Genomic DNA, 19,237 nt, shown 5'->3' on the forward strand with positions numbered 1-19,237 from the left:
AGGGTGAAGGAAAATGGGCAGATGGACCCACGTAAGGGGATGCATGGGTGAAGGTAACCCACAAAGACTACCAGTGTTTGAAATCTAATAAGTAAGGAAGGTGATAATGGAAACCTACACAAGGAATTTAACGGGTCGTTTAGCATCTGTGGTGATGATGGTGCAGGTGAATGGAGAGGAAGATAGCTAGTGTAAAGAAAAGAGGCGTGGGATGAGACGGGAGTCAGAGGGAATTGGTTGAACAACCAATCTGGGTGTGGTGGAGAAAGCGGAATGACATACAACTATGGCGATTGATAGTCAGTGTGAACGTGTTGTGCTGAAGGGCCTGTTCCCATGCTGTATCTCCGGTTAAACTAAATGATTCCACACTACTTTTTTGAGGATATTACTAATGATGCCCACATTCCATAAAGTATAGGTGGGGAGGAAGTGGGGTTTGGGAGGAGATCACTTGTACAGCCCAATATTAAGTGGAACGCTAAAGACATGAAGATTGCTCTCTTCACATTTATTGCAAATTGATATTGTTCGCCACAGCAGTCCAGAAATTCCTGCTTCTCTAATCCCCTTTATAAAGTGCCAGCAGATTGGGCTGTTGGTGAGAGATTAAAATGAGACAGCTGTTGCTCACAAGACAAAACTACGACATGTGCATGAGTTCATTGCAGAATAACAAGTGAGGGAAGTTCTTTGATCAAAAAATATTTAACGTAATTTAATCTCGTAGGATAAATAAACTTTTAATTAACTCGAACATGGCACAGTAACTCCAACTAATCTGATCATGTCTCTAGGAAGCTTTTGGTAAAGATAATCCAGTCTTTGCATATTTTGACCTTTCTGAAGAAGTTGCTTTCTGTGCACTTGCAGTTGTTTTGTCTATGTTGTCATGCATTTGCTGCACTTATTCCCGTACATGGACACTGGAAGGCAAGTTTATTATCTTGTCAAGGTACCATAGTGAGAAAGGTAATATTTCTGTTAATAATGTACAATATATTTTGCAGTTTATCTGCATTAGGATATTTTCTAGGACATTACTAGAGGTTTTTTGTGAAAGTTCTGTGCTGATGGTTTCCAATATGATTGATTATTTTACCTCACGGGTATAATTGATGAAGTATTTATGGACAACTACTTCAAAGAATCTTTGAATGGCCAGAGTTTTGTTGTCGGCTGTAAATTAATGGTGTTTGCAGATGAATGACTGCTCTCAAAAATGATCTACAGTGCTCTTCATAATGTTTGGGACGAAGACCCATCATTTATTTATTTGCCTCTACTCCACAATTTGAGATTTGTAATAGAAAAAAAATCACATGTAGTTGAGGTGCACTGTCAGATTTTAATAAAAGCCATTTTTATACATTTTGGTTTCGCCATGTAGAATTTGCAGCAGCGTTTACACATAGTCCCTCCTTTCAGGGCACCATAATGTTTGGGACACATGGCTTCATAGGTGTTTGTAATTGCTCAGGCGTGTTTAATTGCCTCTTTAATGCAGGTATAAGAGAGCTCCCGGCACCTGGTCTTTCCAGTCTTTCCATCACCTTTGGAAACTTTTATTGCTGTTTATCAACATGAGGACCAAAGTTGTGCCAATGAAAGTCAATGAAGCCATTATAACCATATAATATAACCATATAACAATTACAGCACGGAAACAGGCCATCTCGACCTTTCTAGTCCGTGCCGAACATGTATTCTCCCCTAGTCCCATATACCTGCGCTCAGACCATAACCCTCCATTCCTTTCCCGTCCATATAACTATCCAATTTATTTTTAAATGATAAAAATGAACCTGCCTCCACCACCTTCACTGGATATGAGACTGAGAAACACAAATAAAACTGTTAGGGACATCAGCCAAACCTTAGGCTTACCAAAATCAACTGTTTGGAACATCATTAAGAAGAACATTGGTGAGCTTACTAATCGCAAAGGGACTGGCAGGCCAAGGAAGACCTCCACAGATGATGACAGAAGAATTCTCTCTATAATAAAGAAAAATTCCCAAACACCTGGCTGACAGATCAGAAACATTCAGGAGACAGGTGTGGATTTATCAATGATCACTGTCCGCCGAGGACTTCATGAACAGAAATACAGAGGCTACACTGCAAGATGCAAACCACTGGTTAGCCGCAAAAATAGTAACTGCCCAAGATTCAAAGCATACACCTCATCTGTGAAACATGGTGGTTGGGGTGTTATGGCCTGGGCATGTGCGGCTGCTGAAGGCACTGGCTCACTTATCATCATTGATGATACAACTGCTGATGATAGTAGCGTAATGAATTCTGACATGTATAGGCACCATGTTCTAAAAACCTGTGCGGACCAACTGGCTGGATTTTTTGCGGACATTTTCAACCTTTCTGAGGTCTGAGGTTCCTACCTGCTTTAAAAGGGCATCAATTGTACTGGTGCCCAAGAAAAGCAAGGTGACGTGCCTCAATGACTATCGACCAGTGGCACTAACGTCTGTGGCGATGAAGTGCTTTGAGAGGTTGATCATGGTGCAAATCAACTCCTACCTCGACAATAACCTGGACCCACTGCAGTTCGCTTACCGCCACAACAGATCAACGGTGGATGCGATCTCGCTGGCTCTCCACTCCGCTCTGGACCATTTGGACAACAAAAACTCATATGTCAGGCTGTTATTCATTTACAGCTCAGCATTTAATACAATCATCCCCTCCAAGCTGGTTACCAAGCTCTCAGATCTGGGTCTCTGCGCATCCCTCTGCAATTGGATCCTTGATTTCCTCATTCAAAGACCACAGACTGTTCGTATACGTGGAAATGTGTCAGCCTTGATAACAATCAGCACGGGAGCACCTCAAGGCTGGGTGCTCAGCCCCCTGCTGTACTCACTCTATACTCATGACTGCGTAGCCAGTCATAGTGCGAACTCCATCATCAACTTCGCTGACGACACCACTGTTGTGGGACGTATCACTGATGGGGACGAGTCAGAGTATAGAAGTGAGATCGACAGACTGACCAAATGGTGCCAGCACAATAACCTGGCCCTCAACACCAGCAAAACCAAGGAACTGATTGTGGACTTTGGAAGGGGTAGGATGGAGACCCACAGTCCCGTTTATATCAACGGGTCGATGGTGGAAAGGGTCAAGAGCTTCAAATTCCTGGGTGTGCATATTTCTGAAGATCTCTCTTGGTCCGAGAACACTGACCATCGTGGCTTGGTTCGGCAACTTGAGCGCCCAGGAGCGGAAAAGACAACAAAAAGTAGTAAACACTGCCCAGTCCATCATCGGCTCTGACCTCCCTACCATCGAGGGGATCAATCGCAGTCGCTGCCTCAAAAAGGCTTGCAGCATGATCAAGGACCCACACCATCCTGGCCACACATTCATTTCCCCGCTTACTTCAGGTATAAGGTGCAGGAGCCTGAAGACTGCAACGTCCAGGTTCAGAAATAGCTGCTTCCCCACAGCCACAGGCTATTAAACTCAACTGAAACAAATCTCTGAACATTAATCGACCATTATCTGTTTATTTGCACTTTATCTGATTTATTGATGTGTGTATATATTTATTTAATGGTATGTGGACACACCGATCTGTTCTGTATTCATGCCTGCTATATTCTGTTGTGCTGAAGCAAAGCAAGAATGTCAGTCCTATCTGGGACACATGACAAAAACTCTCTTGACTTGACTTGACTTGAAACTCTTTGACTGGCGGTTCATTCTGCAGCAAGACAATGATCCCAAATATACTGCTAAAGCAACAAAGGATTTTCAAAGCGAAAAAATGGTCAATTCTTCAGTGGCCAAGTCAATCATCTGCTCTGAACCCAATTGAGCATGTCTTTTATATGCTGAAGAGAAAACTGAAGGGGACTAGCCCCCAAAACAAGCACAAGCTAAAGATGGCTGCAATACAGGCTTGGCAGAGCATCACTAGAGAAGACACCCAGCAACTGGTGATAACCATGAATCATACAACCATATAACAATTACAGCACGGAAACAGACCATCTCGGCCCTTCTAGTCTGTGCCGAACTTCTCACCTAGTCCCATCTACCTGCACTCAGACCATAACCCTCCATTCCTTTCCCGTCCATATACCTATCCAATTTATTTTTAAATGATAAAATCAAACCTGCCTCCACCACTTCCACTGGAAGCTCATTCCACACAGCTACCACTCTCTGAGTAAAGAATTCCCCCTTATGTTACCCCTAAACTTCTGTCCCTTAATTCTCAAATCATGTCCTCTTGTTTGAATCTTCCCCACTCTCAATGGAAAAAGCTTATCCACGTCAACTCTCTATCCCTCTCATCATTTTAAAGACCTCTATCAAGTCCCCCCTTAACCTTCTGCGCTCCAAAGAATAAAGACCTAACTTGTTCAACTTTTCTCTACAAGTTAGTTGTTGAAACCCAGGCAACATTCTAGTAAATCTCCTCTGTACTCTCTCTATTTTGTTGACATCCTTCTTATAATTTGACGACCAAAACTGCACACCATACTCCAGAATTGGCCTCACCAATGCCTTGTACAATTTTAACATTACATCCCAACTTCTTTACTCAATGCTCTGGTTTATAAAGGCCAGCACACCAAAAGCTTTCTTTACCACCCTATCTACATGAGATTCCACCTTCAGGGAACTATGCACAGTTATTCCTAGATCCCTCTGTTCAACTGCATTCCTCAATTTGCTACCATTTACCATGTACGTCCTATTTTGATTTTTCCTGCCAAGATGTAGCACCTCACACTTATCAGCATTAAACCATCTGCAATCTTTCTGCCCACTCTACCAAATGGCCTAAATCTCTCTGTAGACTTTGAAAATCTACTTCATTATCCACAACACCACCAATCATAGTATCATCAGCACACTTACTAATCCAATTTACCACACCATCATCCAGATCATTGATGTACATGACAAACAACAGTGGACCCAACACAGATCCCTGAGGCACCCCACTAGTCACCGGCCTCCAACCTGACAAACAGCCATCCACCATTACTTCAACCAGTCATTGCATGGAAAGGATATGCAACAAAATACTAAACATGACTATTTTCATTTACATGACATTGTTGTGTCCCAAACATTACGGTGCCCTGAAATGGGGGGACCATATATCAACACTGCTGTAATTTCTACATGGTGAAACCAAAATGTATAAAAATGCCCTTTAATAAAATCTGCCAATGTGCACTTTAACCACATGTGATTTTTTTTTCTATTACTTCTCAAATTATGGAGTACCGAGGCAAATAAATAAATGTTGGTTCTTTTTCCCAAACATTATGGAAGGCACTGTAAGTATTTATCATTCCTATCATCTATCATTTCCATAGCATTTTAAGTATCCAGTAGCAGTGACATCACATATTGTGCTTGAGCATTGTGGTTAGCCCACAACAAAATATTTTCACTGTACCTCAGTACACTTGTCAATAAATAAACAGAACTAAATTAACATTGAAGAATTCTTAAAATAAACATGGAAGTAAAAAGCCAATTACAGGATGTTTTCACAAGGATGAGAATGTGTGTGAAATTGAGCTTAAAGTGGATCATTATAGTATTCTATAAAACCCATCCGAGTGTTTCCTAACCAGAAACCATGGATAAACCAGGAGATCCGCATTCTTCTGAGGACCTCATCCCGGGCATTCAATTTTGGCATCGCAGAGATACAAGGTCCAGATATGACCTTGATAAGGCCATCAAAAAGGGCTAACAGGGACTTTGCTTTAAGCTGGAGAATGAGGTGGATGTTCGGTAACTGTGGCTGGGCTTGAATGCCATCACTTCCTACAAGGCGAAATTAGGGGGCAGCTCAAGCCATAGCGAAGCATCGCTCCCTGACGAGCTCAATGTTGGATCTTCTTCATGCTTTGATAGGGAGAACACTGATGTGCCTTCCAGAGCCCATATGGTATTACAGTCACCATCACAGAGGTCGATGTTAGATAATCCTTTGGCAGGGTGAACCCTCTGAAAGCATCTGGATCTGATGGTATACCTGGTCATGTTCTAAAAATCTGTGCAGACCAACTGGCTGGAGGTTTTGCAGACATCTTCAATCTCTCATTATTGAAGTTCCCACCTGCTTTAAGAGGGCATAAAAAATACAGGTGCCCAAGAAGAGTAAGGTGACGTGCCTCAATGACTATTGATCGGTGGTACTAACGCCCTTGGTGATGAAGTGATTTGAGAGGTAGGTTATGGCGCATATCAACTCCTACCTCAACGAGAACCTTAATGCATTACAATGTTCCTACTGCCACTACAGGTCAACGGAGGATGCAATCTCACTGGCTCTCCACTCTGCATTGGACCACATGGACAGTAGAAACACTTATGTCAGGCTGTTGTTTATAGACTACTGCTTGGTGTTCAATACCATCATCCCCTCCAAGCTGGTTACCAAGTTCATGGAACTGGGTCTCCGTGCATCTCTGCAGCTGGATCCTTGACTACATCAACAGATCACAATCAATGTTCCCTTTAAGCTGTGCGCGTGTGCGCGCTCCACAAGTTTTGAAACCAGCGCGCAAAGAAAATTTATTTGCGCACAAAAGGATTGCTGTGGATGTTGAAATTGGGGGGGGGGGGGGGGGGAATCTCCGCTATAATATTTCGCCGCTCTAAATTCTCAAATTTTCAAAATCCGCAGCCCGATCTGGCACTGGGGACAGCTGCAGCTCGCTCTGGCATCAGGGAAATGATCAATTAGACCCTATCACGGACGCCACATCCGTCCCCGCCAGGGCCGCCCGCCTTAAATATGGCGGCGCTGTTGGCAGGAACCCAGCGGTAAATGGATGGGACTGGACCTTGGCGCGCGGAAGTGTAGGGAGGTAGGGAGGGAGGGGAGAGGGGAAAGGGAGAGAGAGGGAATGGGGAGAGAGGAGGAGAGGAGGAGGGAGGAGAGAGAGAGAGAGGGAGCAGGGGGAGGAGAGGGGGGCAGCGGCGAGGGGAGGACTTGTTACAATGTTAAAATAAAGAATTGTTTCATTTGAAAGCCGAAAGCATTCAAGTGTCTATGTCATAGACACTACAATGTTACCCGAAATGTAGTAATCAATAATTATACAGTATATAATTTATATTTATTTGTAAAAATCTCATAATCATATTGACTTTATTGTACAGTTTATGAAGATCAATTTCTAATTCAGTAGCTGGTTATTATAGACAGTAGATAATAGGTGCAGGAGTAGGCCATTGGGCTCTTCGTGCCAGCACCGCCATTCAATGACTGATCATCCCCAATCAGTACCCCGTTCCTGCCTTCTCCCTATATCTTTAAGAGCCATATCTAGCTCTCTCTTGAAAGTATCCCGAGAACTGGCCTCTACCGCCCTCTGAGGCAGAGAATTCCACAGACTCACAACTCTCTGTGAGAAAAACTGTTTCCCCGTCTCTGTTCTAAATGGCTTACCCCTTATTCTTAAACTGTGGCCCTTGGTTCTGTACTCCCCCAACATTGGGCACATGTTTCCTGCCTCTAGCCTTCTCCAAGTTTCCTGCCTCCAAACCCTTAATAATCTTATATGTTTCAATAAGATCCCCTCTCGTCCTTCTCAACTCCATAGTATACAATCCCAGCCACTCCATTCTCTCAGCATGTGACAGTCCCGCCATCCCGGGAATTCACCTTGTAAACCTACGCTGCACTCCCTCAATAGCAAGAATGTCCTTCCATTGAGCTTTTATTGAAAGAAACTTTGATTCACCATGTCAAATTTGAAGGATGCAAAGGTTGTGATGCGCAAAAGAACTACAAGTTGGTTTAAAGTTGAATGGTTTAACAAAATAGTAAAAACTGCTACACCAAAGGCTCATGAGGTCCAGACTCAGGAACAGCTTCATCCCCAGAGCTATAGCTGCTCTGAACTGGCCCTGCTGAGTGCCCCCCACCCCCATGAACTGTCTCCCTCGGATGGTCACGTCGCACATCGACCCGGCACAGACATATTTGCTCTTTAGACTGTTTTGACTGTTTTACTGTTCTTTTTATAAATCATGTCTCTCGGGGTATCTAAACCTAAATTTTATTAGTTGTTTAAGTTATGACATCGGATGAAGGTGCATACCAAATCTCGTTGCACATATGTGCAATGACAATAAAATAATAATAATAATTATTATTATTATATTTCTAATATTTCGAATAATTATTATTATTAGAAATATGGAAACATTTAGTCCTGCTCCGCCATTCATTGTGGTCATGGGTGATCATCCCCAATCAATAACCCGTGCCTGCCTTCTCCCCATATCCCTTGATTCCACTAGTCCCTAGAGCTCTATCTAACTCTCTCTTAAATCCATCCAGTGATTTGGCCTCCACTGCCCTCTGTGGCAGGGAATTCCACAAATTCACAACTCTCTGGGTGACAACGTTTTTTCTCACCTCAGTCTTAAATGGCCTCCCTTTTATTCTAAGACTGTGGCAAAAAATTTGCTGCATCTAGCTTGTCCAGTCCTTTTATATTTGTATATGTTTCTATAAGATGCCCCCTCATCCTTCTAAACTCCAATAAATACAAGCCTAGTCTTTTCAATCTTTCCTTATATGACAGTCCCACCATCCCAGGGATTAATCTCGTGAACCTACGCTGCACTGCCTCAATCACAAGGATGTCCTTCCTCAAATTAGGAGACCAAAACTGTACACAATACTCTAGATGTGGTCTCACCAGAGCCCAATAAAACTGCAGAAGAACCTCTTTACTCCTATACTGAAATCCTCTTGTTATGAAGGCCAACATTCCATTAGCTTTCTTCACTGCCTGCTGTACCTGCAAACCAACTTTCAGTGACCGGTGTGCAAGGGCACCCAGGTCTCGCTGCACCTCCCCCTTTCCTAACCCCATTGAGATAATAATCTCCCCCCTTGTTTTTGCCGCCAATGTGGATAGCCTCACATTTATCTATATTATACTGCATCTGCCAAGCATCTGCGTACTCACTCAACCTGTCTAGGTCACCCTTGCTAGTGTTGCTCCGAATTCCCTCTTCCAAATCATTTATATATATGGTAAACAGTTGCGGCCCCAACACCGAGCCTTGCGACACTCCACTCGGCACTGCCTGCCATTCTGAAAAGAATCCGTCCACTCCTACTCTTTGCTTCCTGTCTGCTAACCAATTTTCTATCCATGTCAACCCCCTACCCCCAATACCATGTGCTCTAATTTTAGTCACCAGTCTCCCATGCGGGGCCTTATCAAAGGCTTTCTGAAAGTCTAGATACACTACATCCACTGGCTCTCCTTCAAGAATTCAGTGCACACACACATTTGTGACGGCATAAAAAATTGCACAATTTACGTTTCACGTAAGGTCATCAGGTCAAAGGCACGGAGTAGCTCAATCCTTCTGGAGAACAAGGCAGCTTCCGGCATACATTAGTAACACACGAAGCATGTACGTTCTTACCAGTTAGAAATCACCAAAATTATCAATTTTTGCGCTGTAAAATGTTGTGGAAATTGGGGTAACCGTGAGAGAAAACCGGCAAAATCACTGCTGCTCACTGACATGCGAAAGAGCAGCGTGCCGGCGGATTGAAGGCTAGTCCCGGCTCACGACCGTCCGGGGCTGGAGTCACCCTCCAGTCTGAACCCGAGCATCAAGATGTAAGCGGCCGAAGGAGTCCCCCCCCCCCGACCCTGACCCACCCACGGGGTGATTCACCCCCCCCCACCAATTCAACCACCCCCACACGGGGTGATTTCTTTCCCCCCCCCTCCCGGGTGCCGGGCGTTTCAGCCGCCAAACACCGGCTGCGGGGACAGACGGCTCGGGGTCCGCGAGTGGAGCGTGGAGTTCGGATGCTGGGACAGAAGATGGGCCCGCTGTACTGGCAGCCATAGTAAGTGCTCACCTGACGTTCACCGCTCGTACTCCAGAAGGTGTTGCGTGGCCTCGACTGCCATGCAACCTCCCTATACACGATTTCTGCGCACACGAACTACTAAAAATTAGAGGGAACATTGATCACAATCTGTTCGAATTGGCAAAAACAACACTTCTTCCTCAATAACCATCAATACTGGAGCACCTCAAGGCTGTGTGCTCAGCCCCCTTGCTCTATGCACTCTATACTCATGACTGTATAGCCGGACACTGCAAACTCCATCTTCAAGTTTGCCGAAGACACCATCGTTGTTGAGTGACCTACAGATGATGATGAGTCAGAGTATAGAAGTGAGATCGATCGACTGACCAAATGGTGGCCGCACAACAACCTGGCTCTCAATATCAGTAAGACCAAGGAACTGATTGTGGACTTTGGTGAGGACCCACAAACCTGTCTATATAAATGGGATGATGTTGGAGAGAGTGAATGGCTTCAAATTCCTGGCTGTGCATATTTATGAAGATCTTTCCTGGACCCAGCACTGATGCAATTATAACGAAAGCTCATCAACGCCTCTATTTCTTGAAGATTACGGAGATTCGGTATGCCAGAGAGGATTCCCTTGAACTTTTACAGGCGTACAGTAGAGAGCATACTGACTGGTTGCATCACGGCCTGGTTCAGCAACTTGAATGCCCAGGAGCGAAGAAGATTGCAAAAAGTTGTGAACACTGCCCAGTCCATCACGGGTTCTAACCTTCCCACCATCGAAGGGAGTTACAGGAGTCGCTGCCTCAAAGGCAGCCAGCATCATCAGACACCTATACCACCTCATTTCACGCCTGCCCTAAGGAAGAAGGTACAGGAGTCTGAAAACTGTAACGTCCAGATTCAGGAACAGCTTCATCCCTACAGCCATTGGGCTATTAAACGCCACAACCTCAGATAAGATATGAACTACATAGACTATTATTGCACTATTGTTTTTTTGTGCCTGTGTGTGCTTTCTTTTTCTTGTTTATCATTGTTTACAGTATAGTATGTTTACATATTTTGTTGTGCTGCTGCAAGTAAGAATGTCATTGTTCTACCTGGGACATATGACAATAAGGCACTCTTGACTAGGGATGGTTGCTGTGCTGGGGCCCTGGCAGGGGCACCCTGGTGCAAATCCTTACTCTCCCTATTGTTCATTGCTTTGTGTGGCTGCCTAAGAGAGCTGGTGTTGGATGGGCCAGGGTGAGTAACTTGGCTGCACAGTGCTGATATATGGAGCTCGGGGCTTCATTCCTGTTGGTTGAAAACAGGCCATTGCTGGGCACTGGCAGAGCCTGCTAGTGCAGATATGTTTGGAGATATGGTGTGGAAACAGGCCCTTCAGCCCACTGAGTCCATGCTGACCAGCAATCCCCGTACACTATGATTCTAAGTGGCTTCTTCATATCATAAGAATTATGATTTGAGAACACAATTGTACTAGAAAGTGTTTAAGAAGGAACTGCAGATGCGGGAAAATTGAAGGTACACAAAAATGCTGGAGAAACTCAACGGGTGCAGCAGCATCTATGGAGCGATGGAAATTGGGAACGTTTCGGGCCGAAACCCTTCTTCAGACTGATGGGGGGTGGGGGGGGGAGCGGGGAGATGAAAGGAAAGAGGAGGAGGAGGAGCCTGAGGGCTGAGGGATGGGAGGAGACAGCAAGGGCTAACAAAATTGGGAGAATTCCATGTTCATGCCCCCAGGATGCAGACTCCCCAAGCGGAATATGAGGTGCTGTTCCTCCAATTTCCGGTGTTGCTTGCTCTGGCCATGGAGGAGACCCAGGACAGAGAGGTCAGATACGGAATGGGAGGGGGAGTTGAAGAGCTGAGCCACCGGGAGGTCAGGTTGGTTATTGCGGACCGAGCGGAGGTGTTCGGCGAAACGATCGGCAAGCCTCCGCTTGGTCTCACCGATGTAGATCAGTTGACATCTAGAGCAGCGGATGCAATAGATGAGGTTGGAGGAGATGCAGGTGAACCTCTGTCGCACCTGGAACGACTGCTTGGGTCCTTGAATGGAGTCGAGGGGGGGATGGTAAAGGGACAAGTGTTGCATCTCTTAGAATTAAAATTAGATTAGATTCCTTTATTGTCATTCAGACCTTTCGGTCTGAACGAAATTATGTTGCCTGCAGTCATACACAGAATCAATAATAACGAAACATAGAATAAACACAAATTAAACATCCACCACAGTGAGTTCACCAAGCACATCCTCACTGTGATGGAGGCAAAGTCTTAGGCTCTGTCTCTTCCCTCCTTGTTCTCCCTCTGCGCTGAGGCAATTGATCCAGGCCGAAGATGCCGTCCTCCAGTCCAGCGGACCTCCGTGGTAATGTCGCCGCCGCAGAAAGCCGGTACGCCGTCTCGGAGATGGCCCGCCACAGCATCAGCTCCGGGCCACCGCCCCCGCTCCAGGCCGCCGCCCCAGCTCCGGGTCCCACAGTCTCCGCTCCGGGCCGCCTCACCAGCTCCGGGTCCCACAGTCTCCGCTCCGGGCAGCCGCCCCCCAGCTCCGGGTCCCGCAGTCAGTCTCCGCTCCCGGGCCGCCGCCCCAGCTCCAGCTCCGGGTCAGCTGCCGGGCCGCCGCTCCAAGGGTCCCGCAAAGTGCGGGCGGCAAGGGAAAGTCCCGGGTCCCGGGAGTCTTGACGGGAGTTACGGAGGGAGCAGTCCCGGAAGGCAGTCTCCTCTCCGAAGCCGCCGCTGTGGGGTCACGTTGGAGGTGGCGAAAATGACGGGGGAAAGTGCGGCTGGTGGGGTGCAAGGGAAAGTGCCCGGGACTCTGCCCTTGGTGCGAGTGGGGGGGATGGGAGAGAGGCAGTGTTGAATTGAAGAAGGGTGCGAGCCTCATTGGTGGATGAGGGGAAGGAAGAATGAGGACATTTCTTTGGTGTGGAACACCTCATCCTGGGAGCAGATGCGGCGTAGACAGGAATGGGGGGAGATGGGAAGAAGATAGTCCAGATAGCCATGGGAGTCAGTAGTGGTGGGGTCATTTTGTCTATAAAATTATGGCATGGCGAAACTGTATTACGGCAGGATTACTTGTATTGTATGTGAACCATCTGGCCGTTGGGTTGAAAGTGTTTCTTCATTGGTATTACCAGGGGTGTATACTCATTCTCCCTTGTTGCGGAGATGAAGATATGATCGGGGGGATGGGGAGAGGCAGAGCAGTGTAGAAACAGTTCATTTGCGGGTATGGAAGAGACCCACCATCCTACACATTGGGCGCGAGCCTCATCTATGGTGGATGAGGGGAACCCCCGTTCCCTGAAGAATGAGGACATTTCAGATGCCCTGGTGTGGAACGCCTCATCCTGGGAGCAGATGCGGCGTAGACGGAGGAATTGGGAGTAGGGGATGGAGTCCTTACAGGAAGCAGGGTGGGAAGAAGTGTAGTCCAGATAGCCATGGAAGTCAGTAGGTTTATAGTGGAGAAAGTGCATTCTTTTAGACCTTTTAGTCTATAAAATTATGAAAAAAGCATTAAGAAAGAATTTAAAAGTATTAATTGCACTTGTTTATCCCAGCTATTTAGTTGCATTTCTAGAATTCAAGCACCAATGTCATGACTTGAAAATCTTGGGGCCATCTCTGCCGTTGACCAGAATTTGTCAGTGTTTCTTCATTGGTATTACCAGTGGCTGGTGTATGTGCATTCTCATATCTGAGTTAAAGCTGGAGATGAAGAATATGATCGGGTGGTATACATTCTTGGTATTGTGATTTTTAGGCATTTTATTACTTTAGAGATACAGTGTAGAAACAGTTCATTTGGCCCCCCGAGTCAGCGCTGTCCAGTGATCACCCCATACACTATCACCATCCTATACATTGGGAAGAATTTACAGAAAGCCAATTAACCTGCATGTCTTTGGAGTGCGGGAGGAAACCGGAGCACACGGAGAAAACCCATGGGGTCTCAGGGAGAACATACAAGCTCCTTACAGACAGCACCCGTAGTCAGCATTAAACCCGGGTCTCTGGCGCTGTAAGGCAGCAACTCTACCGCTGTGCCACTGTGATGCCCTGTGCATGGGAGTGCTGTGACATTGATTCAGTTGATTAAATGTTGAACAGAACAAAGTGAAATCAATATTACTACTAAAATGTGCGGGGAATAAAATGTGACAAATGGTCAGGCTGCATGGGGGATGGAAGGGAATAATGTGCCAATACGAGGTCACAGAATGTCATTTGCAACATTGTTTTGGTCTTTTTGAATTTTGTTGTAGATCTGTAAACCTTCCTGTGTAGAGATGTAAAGTATTTCAGCAATGATGGGCTGAAATAACTGAACATGTTTGTGGATTTATTTGCGAGTTGTTATGCAAATAAGCATACACGATTAATGGAATAATATGATGGAGTGGGCCAACTTCTGATATTGCTGGAAGAAACACTTAGATTTTAATTTATTTGGCAACTGTTGGGAGGGAACATCTTGTTACGAATTACATTATGATTTATTTATAATATGGAAAAGGTGAGATAAATTAAATTACTAAACTACAGTTAAGAATGTTATATTGTGGATGTTTCTGACATTGCAAAATTCTATTGACCATATTTGATGTTTGGTCATGATCAAATGTTGAATGTTTGTGCTAAATCAGGAAAGTGATGAGTGTCAAAACTGTATGGTAATTGAAATTGGCATATCAAACTAGGGCATATTGAATTTATTGAAGTGTAATATCTGTTTCCTTGCATGTTCCTTGCTTGCACATGCATGCCATTCCATTCTAATGTCAGCTGGCATTGACCACCGTACAAGTCCTGCACTCTCCTGACTTGGCCATGAAATACCGACCTAATAGAACGACGTGAATATCTTCACTGGACAGTGCAGTGGTGTCTAGCCTCTTGCTTCTTGGGAACAATTATGATTGGCTAATAAATACAGTCTTACTTGTGTATTATCTTAAAAATTAATCACGGAGAACTAGGAATCAGTCCCCATTGTATAGCCTGCATATTATATTGGTAAATAATTGTGACTGAATACTAAATAATAATACCGCTTTGTGATTCGAATAAACCCAGTAATATTACATGGTCTGTATGTTATTCAAGACCTTATGCTAAATACTAAAGGTCTGTGGTTCAAAGATGATATATTTAAAAATTAATATGAAAATAATTGTTCTGGAGTTCAACGACAGGTGAGTTATTAATGCTGGAGCTAAAAATATTACTGCCTACCTCTGGCATGTGTACATTTTGTGTATCGTGTGATTTATTTTGGACAGTTTAATGTTCTGGTTTTAAAATCAATCAGAAGAAAATCTATTTTAATTTTATTCCCTTTCACCTTATTTTTATTTTAGGCACCGGTGAAAGTGGCAAGAGCACGTTCATTAAGCAGATGAGAATCATTCATGGAGATGGTTACTCAGATGAAGACAGGAGAAACTTCACAAAACTTGTATTTCAGAACATATTTACTGCAATACAAGCCATGATCAAAGCCATGGACACTCTGCGTGTGCAGTACAAGATTGAGAAAAACATGGTAAGTTTCTTATGTGTTTGAAAATAACTTGTACGCTGGTTGAGATCAATTCAACATGGGATTACTTCTCTCCTTGTTACCAAGGGTTTCTCATGAGTTGACTTTGATATCTAGTAGGTCTCTCAAATTCTTTGAGATATGATAATAATGAGTATATATAATTGTTTTAATGTGTATTGGAATAGTTAATGTAATTCCATGAAACAATAACTTATCTTCTGCATGTTGAGTTGATAATGATCATTGTGCAGAACCGCAATACGGTTTAACGCCAATAAAACCCTAATGTGGATTCCTCTATCAATCCCAACATTATCGTTTATTCCTTAATGATGACTGAATTGAATATCATTGAATGTCACTTAAGACTACCAGTTTAACAAAATCAAACACATTTATAGGTTTGGACTCGCATTCAGAATGAGATAGGTTAGTATGGATAAATTCTGTCCCTCAAGGATATTTGTGCATCCAAAGAATTTTTGCAATGATCCAGTCATTGAAAATAGCATTTTATCTAGAATCGTGAATTTTAACTCCAACTTGTGCCTTAATAACCAGGGCTTTGAGTACTAGTCTAATTAAACAATTATGCTACTGTTTTTTGCTGCTGGTAGATATGAAGATTCGAGATATGTTCTGCAGTTAAAAAATAGGAGATGTTAAAGTTTTTTGTTAATGGGATTAGTGTAGATGAGCATCACGATGGTGAATCTGTGGAATTCATTGCCACAGAAGGCTGTGGAGGCTATGTTGATGGATATTTTTAAGGCAAGAGATAGATAGATTCTCGTTTAGTATGAGTGTCAGTGGTTTTGGGGTGAATGTAGGAGAATGGGATTAGGAGGAAGAGATAGATCAGGCATGATTGAATGGTGGCGTAGACTTGATGGGCCGAATGGCCTAATTCTGCTCCTATCACTTACCATGATCAACATGGACGAGTGGCCTGGAGGGCCTATTTGTATGTTATATAACTTTATAAACCTATAGGTAGACACAAAGTGCTGGAGTAACTCAGCGGGACAGGCAGCATCTCTGGAGAGAAGGAATGGGTTGGGTCGAGACCCCTTCTCAGACCGACTATAATCTCAGAGCTGCCAAGTAGTACGGATTTTCCATATTTTGTACGGAAATGCGATAAGAATACGGTTGTACGGTTTTGCGTTGTTACATACGGATTTTTTTAAAGTCAAAATCGACCATAGATAATCGTAACAACGAGGTGCAGCGGGCAGGTGGAAGCGGCCGGGATTGGCCCGTCTTCCTGTTTCGTTGCCATGCCACTTGCCAATGGAGGGGTGGTGGCCAGGTGGGGTTGACTTGGGATCTTGCTGCTTGGAAAATGCAGGGATGTGGGGGGGGGTCATGCTGTACCTCTGGGGATTGTAACAGATTAAATCTATTGGTGTTTTGGGTTTCAAGATCTGGATGATTGTTTTTGTGGGCGTTGGTCTGCCGCGGTTCTTGGGTTGGGGTCTCTCTGTCGTTCTTTCTCTCTCTCTCTCGCTCTCTCTCCCTCCCTCTCCCCTCTCTCTTTCCCCCCCCCCCATCCCTCGCTCTCTCCCTCTCACACTGTGTCTCTGTCTTTCGCTCTCTCCGTCCCTCCCTCTTGCTCGCTCTCTCTCCCACACCCCATCTCGCTCCCTCTCTCACCTCGGCATTCCCGGAATCATTTCCCGTTTTGCGGGGACGGCTGCATCTGCGGTTCCTTCCTGTTGTGGGGGGGAGGGGAACCCTGGCCCGGGTCTGCTCCTTGTCCGTTCCCTCCGCGGGTGCCACCTGGCCTGCTGAGTTCCTCCATCACTCTGTGTTGTTTGTTTGGCTCTGGAGTTGAAGGTGGACAGAGAGGGCTGGGGTGGCTCAGCGGGACGGGCGGTGGGTGGCGTTTTGGGTCGAGACCCTTCTTCAGCCAACCACAAGTACTGTCACCGACGAGAGTTCAGTTCAGTCTGAAGAAGGGTCTCGACCCGAAACGTCACCGTTTCCTTCTCCCCAAAGTCGCTGCCTGTCCCGCTGAGTTGCTCCAGCTTCATGTCTATCTTCAATTTCAGAGTTTAAAAAAACTGTGGAGGGAATGGATTAGGAGTTGTTTCGGGCCAGGGTTCTTCTTCAATAGGAAGGAACTGCAGATCAGGCATGATATTCTTTTGAATTAAATCGGAATTCCGTTTTTTTTTGTTTTCCTGCTTACAATCTTTTGTGCCCAATTATTTGGCAGCCGTCAACTGCTTTCTCTAAGGGGGTTGCGTCCAATCATCGACTAGCTTCCCTTAAAATTCCCTTCCAATCAGCAGCACTCTCCAAAGGCATTATGTCCAATCACATAATGCACGGGTCACTCTGCGACCAATCAGACGCAGTCTCCGAGGGGCGTTGCGACCTATCACTGACCAGCTTCCCTTACTGAAGCAGGCGATGGCTGCAGGCAACACAGAGAGAGAGAGAGAGATGCAAGAAAGCAGCTATGACCTATAATACACAATAAACTGCATTACAAATACACAATAAACAAGTTATGCATTCTTGTACTCTTACATGGGTAAGATCGCACATAATTTTTTTTCCCAGCAAAATGGCTCCGCGTAGAAATACTGATTTCCTCAGCGAAATACTGATTTTCAGGTACTAGAATACTGAAATGCCCTGACATACTTGGCAGCTCTGTAATCTGGTTACCAAATCAATAATTGAGTTACAGAAAAACAATGCTTGACCATAAGGATTTGAGTTGCTCTTCCATGGAAGTGGCGTGGTTTTGAAGGAATATCTAAAAATGTCCTCTTTTTTTACTTGGACTTTGTTTAGGGTTGCTCATAGCAAGTAATGTTGCTGTCTCACAATTCCGGTGACCCAGCTTCATTTCTGTACAGAGTTTGTACTGTGACGCTGTGTATTTTTCTCAGGTGCTAAAGTTTCCACCCACACCCACATGGGGAGTGGGAGTAGGAGGCAACCGTGGCTGACAAAATAAGTTAGGGATAGAATAAAACTAAAAGAAAAGATGTATAACACAGCAAAGAGTAGCCGGAAGCCAGTGGATTGGGAAACTTTCATTGGACAACAGAAGGAAACGAAACGGGCAATACAGGCTGAAATGATGAAGTACGAAGGGAAGCTGGCCAGGAATATAAAGAAGGACAGTAAAAGCTTCTTTAGACATGTTAAGGGAAAAAGAGTAGCAAAGTCAAATGTGGGTCCTTGAAGGCAGACACGGGTGAAATTATTATGGGCAACAAGGAAATGGCAGAAGAGTTGAATAGGTACTTCGGATCTGTCTTCACTAAGGAAGACACAAACAATCTCCCAGATGTACTGGAGGACAGAGGATCTAAGGGGGTAGAGGAACTGAAAGAAATTTTCATTAGGCGAGAAATAGTATTGGGTAGGCTAATGGGACTGAAGGATGATAAATCCCCTAAGCCTGATGGTCTGCATCCCAGGGTCCTCAGGGAGGTGGCTCTAGAAATAGTGGACGCATTGGTGATCATTTTTCAATGTTCAATAGATTCAGGATCAGTTCCTGTGGATTGGAGGATAGCTAATGTTATCCCACTTTTCAAGAAAGGAGCGAGAGAGAAAACGGGGAATTACAGACCAGTTAGCCTGACTTCGGTGGTGGGAAAGATGCTGGACTCAATTATTAAAGAGGTAATAATGGGGAATTTGGATAGCAGTAAAAGGATTAGTCCAAGTCAACATGGATTTATGAAAGGGAAATTATGCTTGACTAATCTTCTGGATTTTTTTGAGGATGTGACAAGTAAAATGGATGAAGGGGTGCCCGTGGATGTAGG

At 44.7% G+C, this 19,237-nt stretch overlaps 1 protein-coding gene across 1 annotated transcript in view; it reads left to right on the forward strand.

The window, feature by feature from the left end:
* The window catches only part of LOC129695758 (guanine nucleotide-binding protein subunit alpha-14), a 177,351-nt gene that overhangs the window by 58,274 nt on the left and 99,840 nt on the right, over window positions 1-19,237 (forward strand). The window contains exon 2 of the mRNA XM_055633032.1: window positions 15,256-15,440. Within this exon, the coding sequence (XP_055489007.1) occupies window positions 15,256-15,440 (185 nt within the window). The remainder of the gene's footprint in view (window positions 1-15,255; window positions 15,441-19,237) is intronic.

Source organism: Leucoraja erinacea, chromosome 3, assembly GCF_028641065.1.
Source record: "Leucoraja erinacea ecotype New England chromosome 3, Leri_hhj_1, whole genome shotgun sequence".
Classification (NCBI taxonomy): Eukaryota; Metazoa; Chordata; class Chondrichthyes; order Rajiformes; family Rajidae; genus Leucoraja; species Leucoraja erinaceus.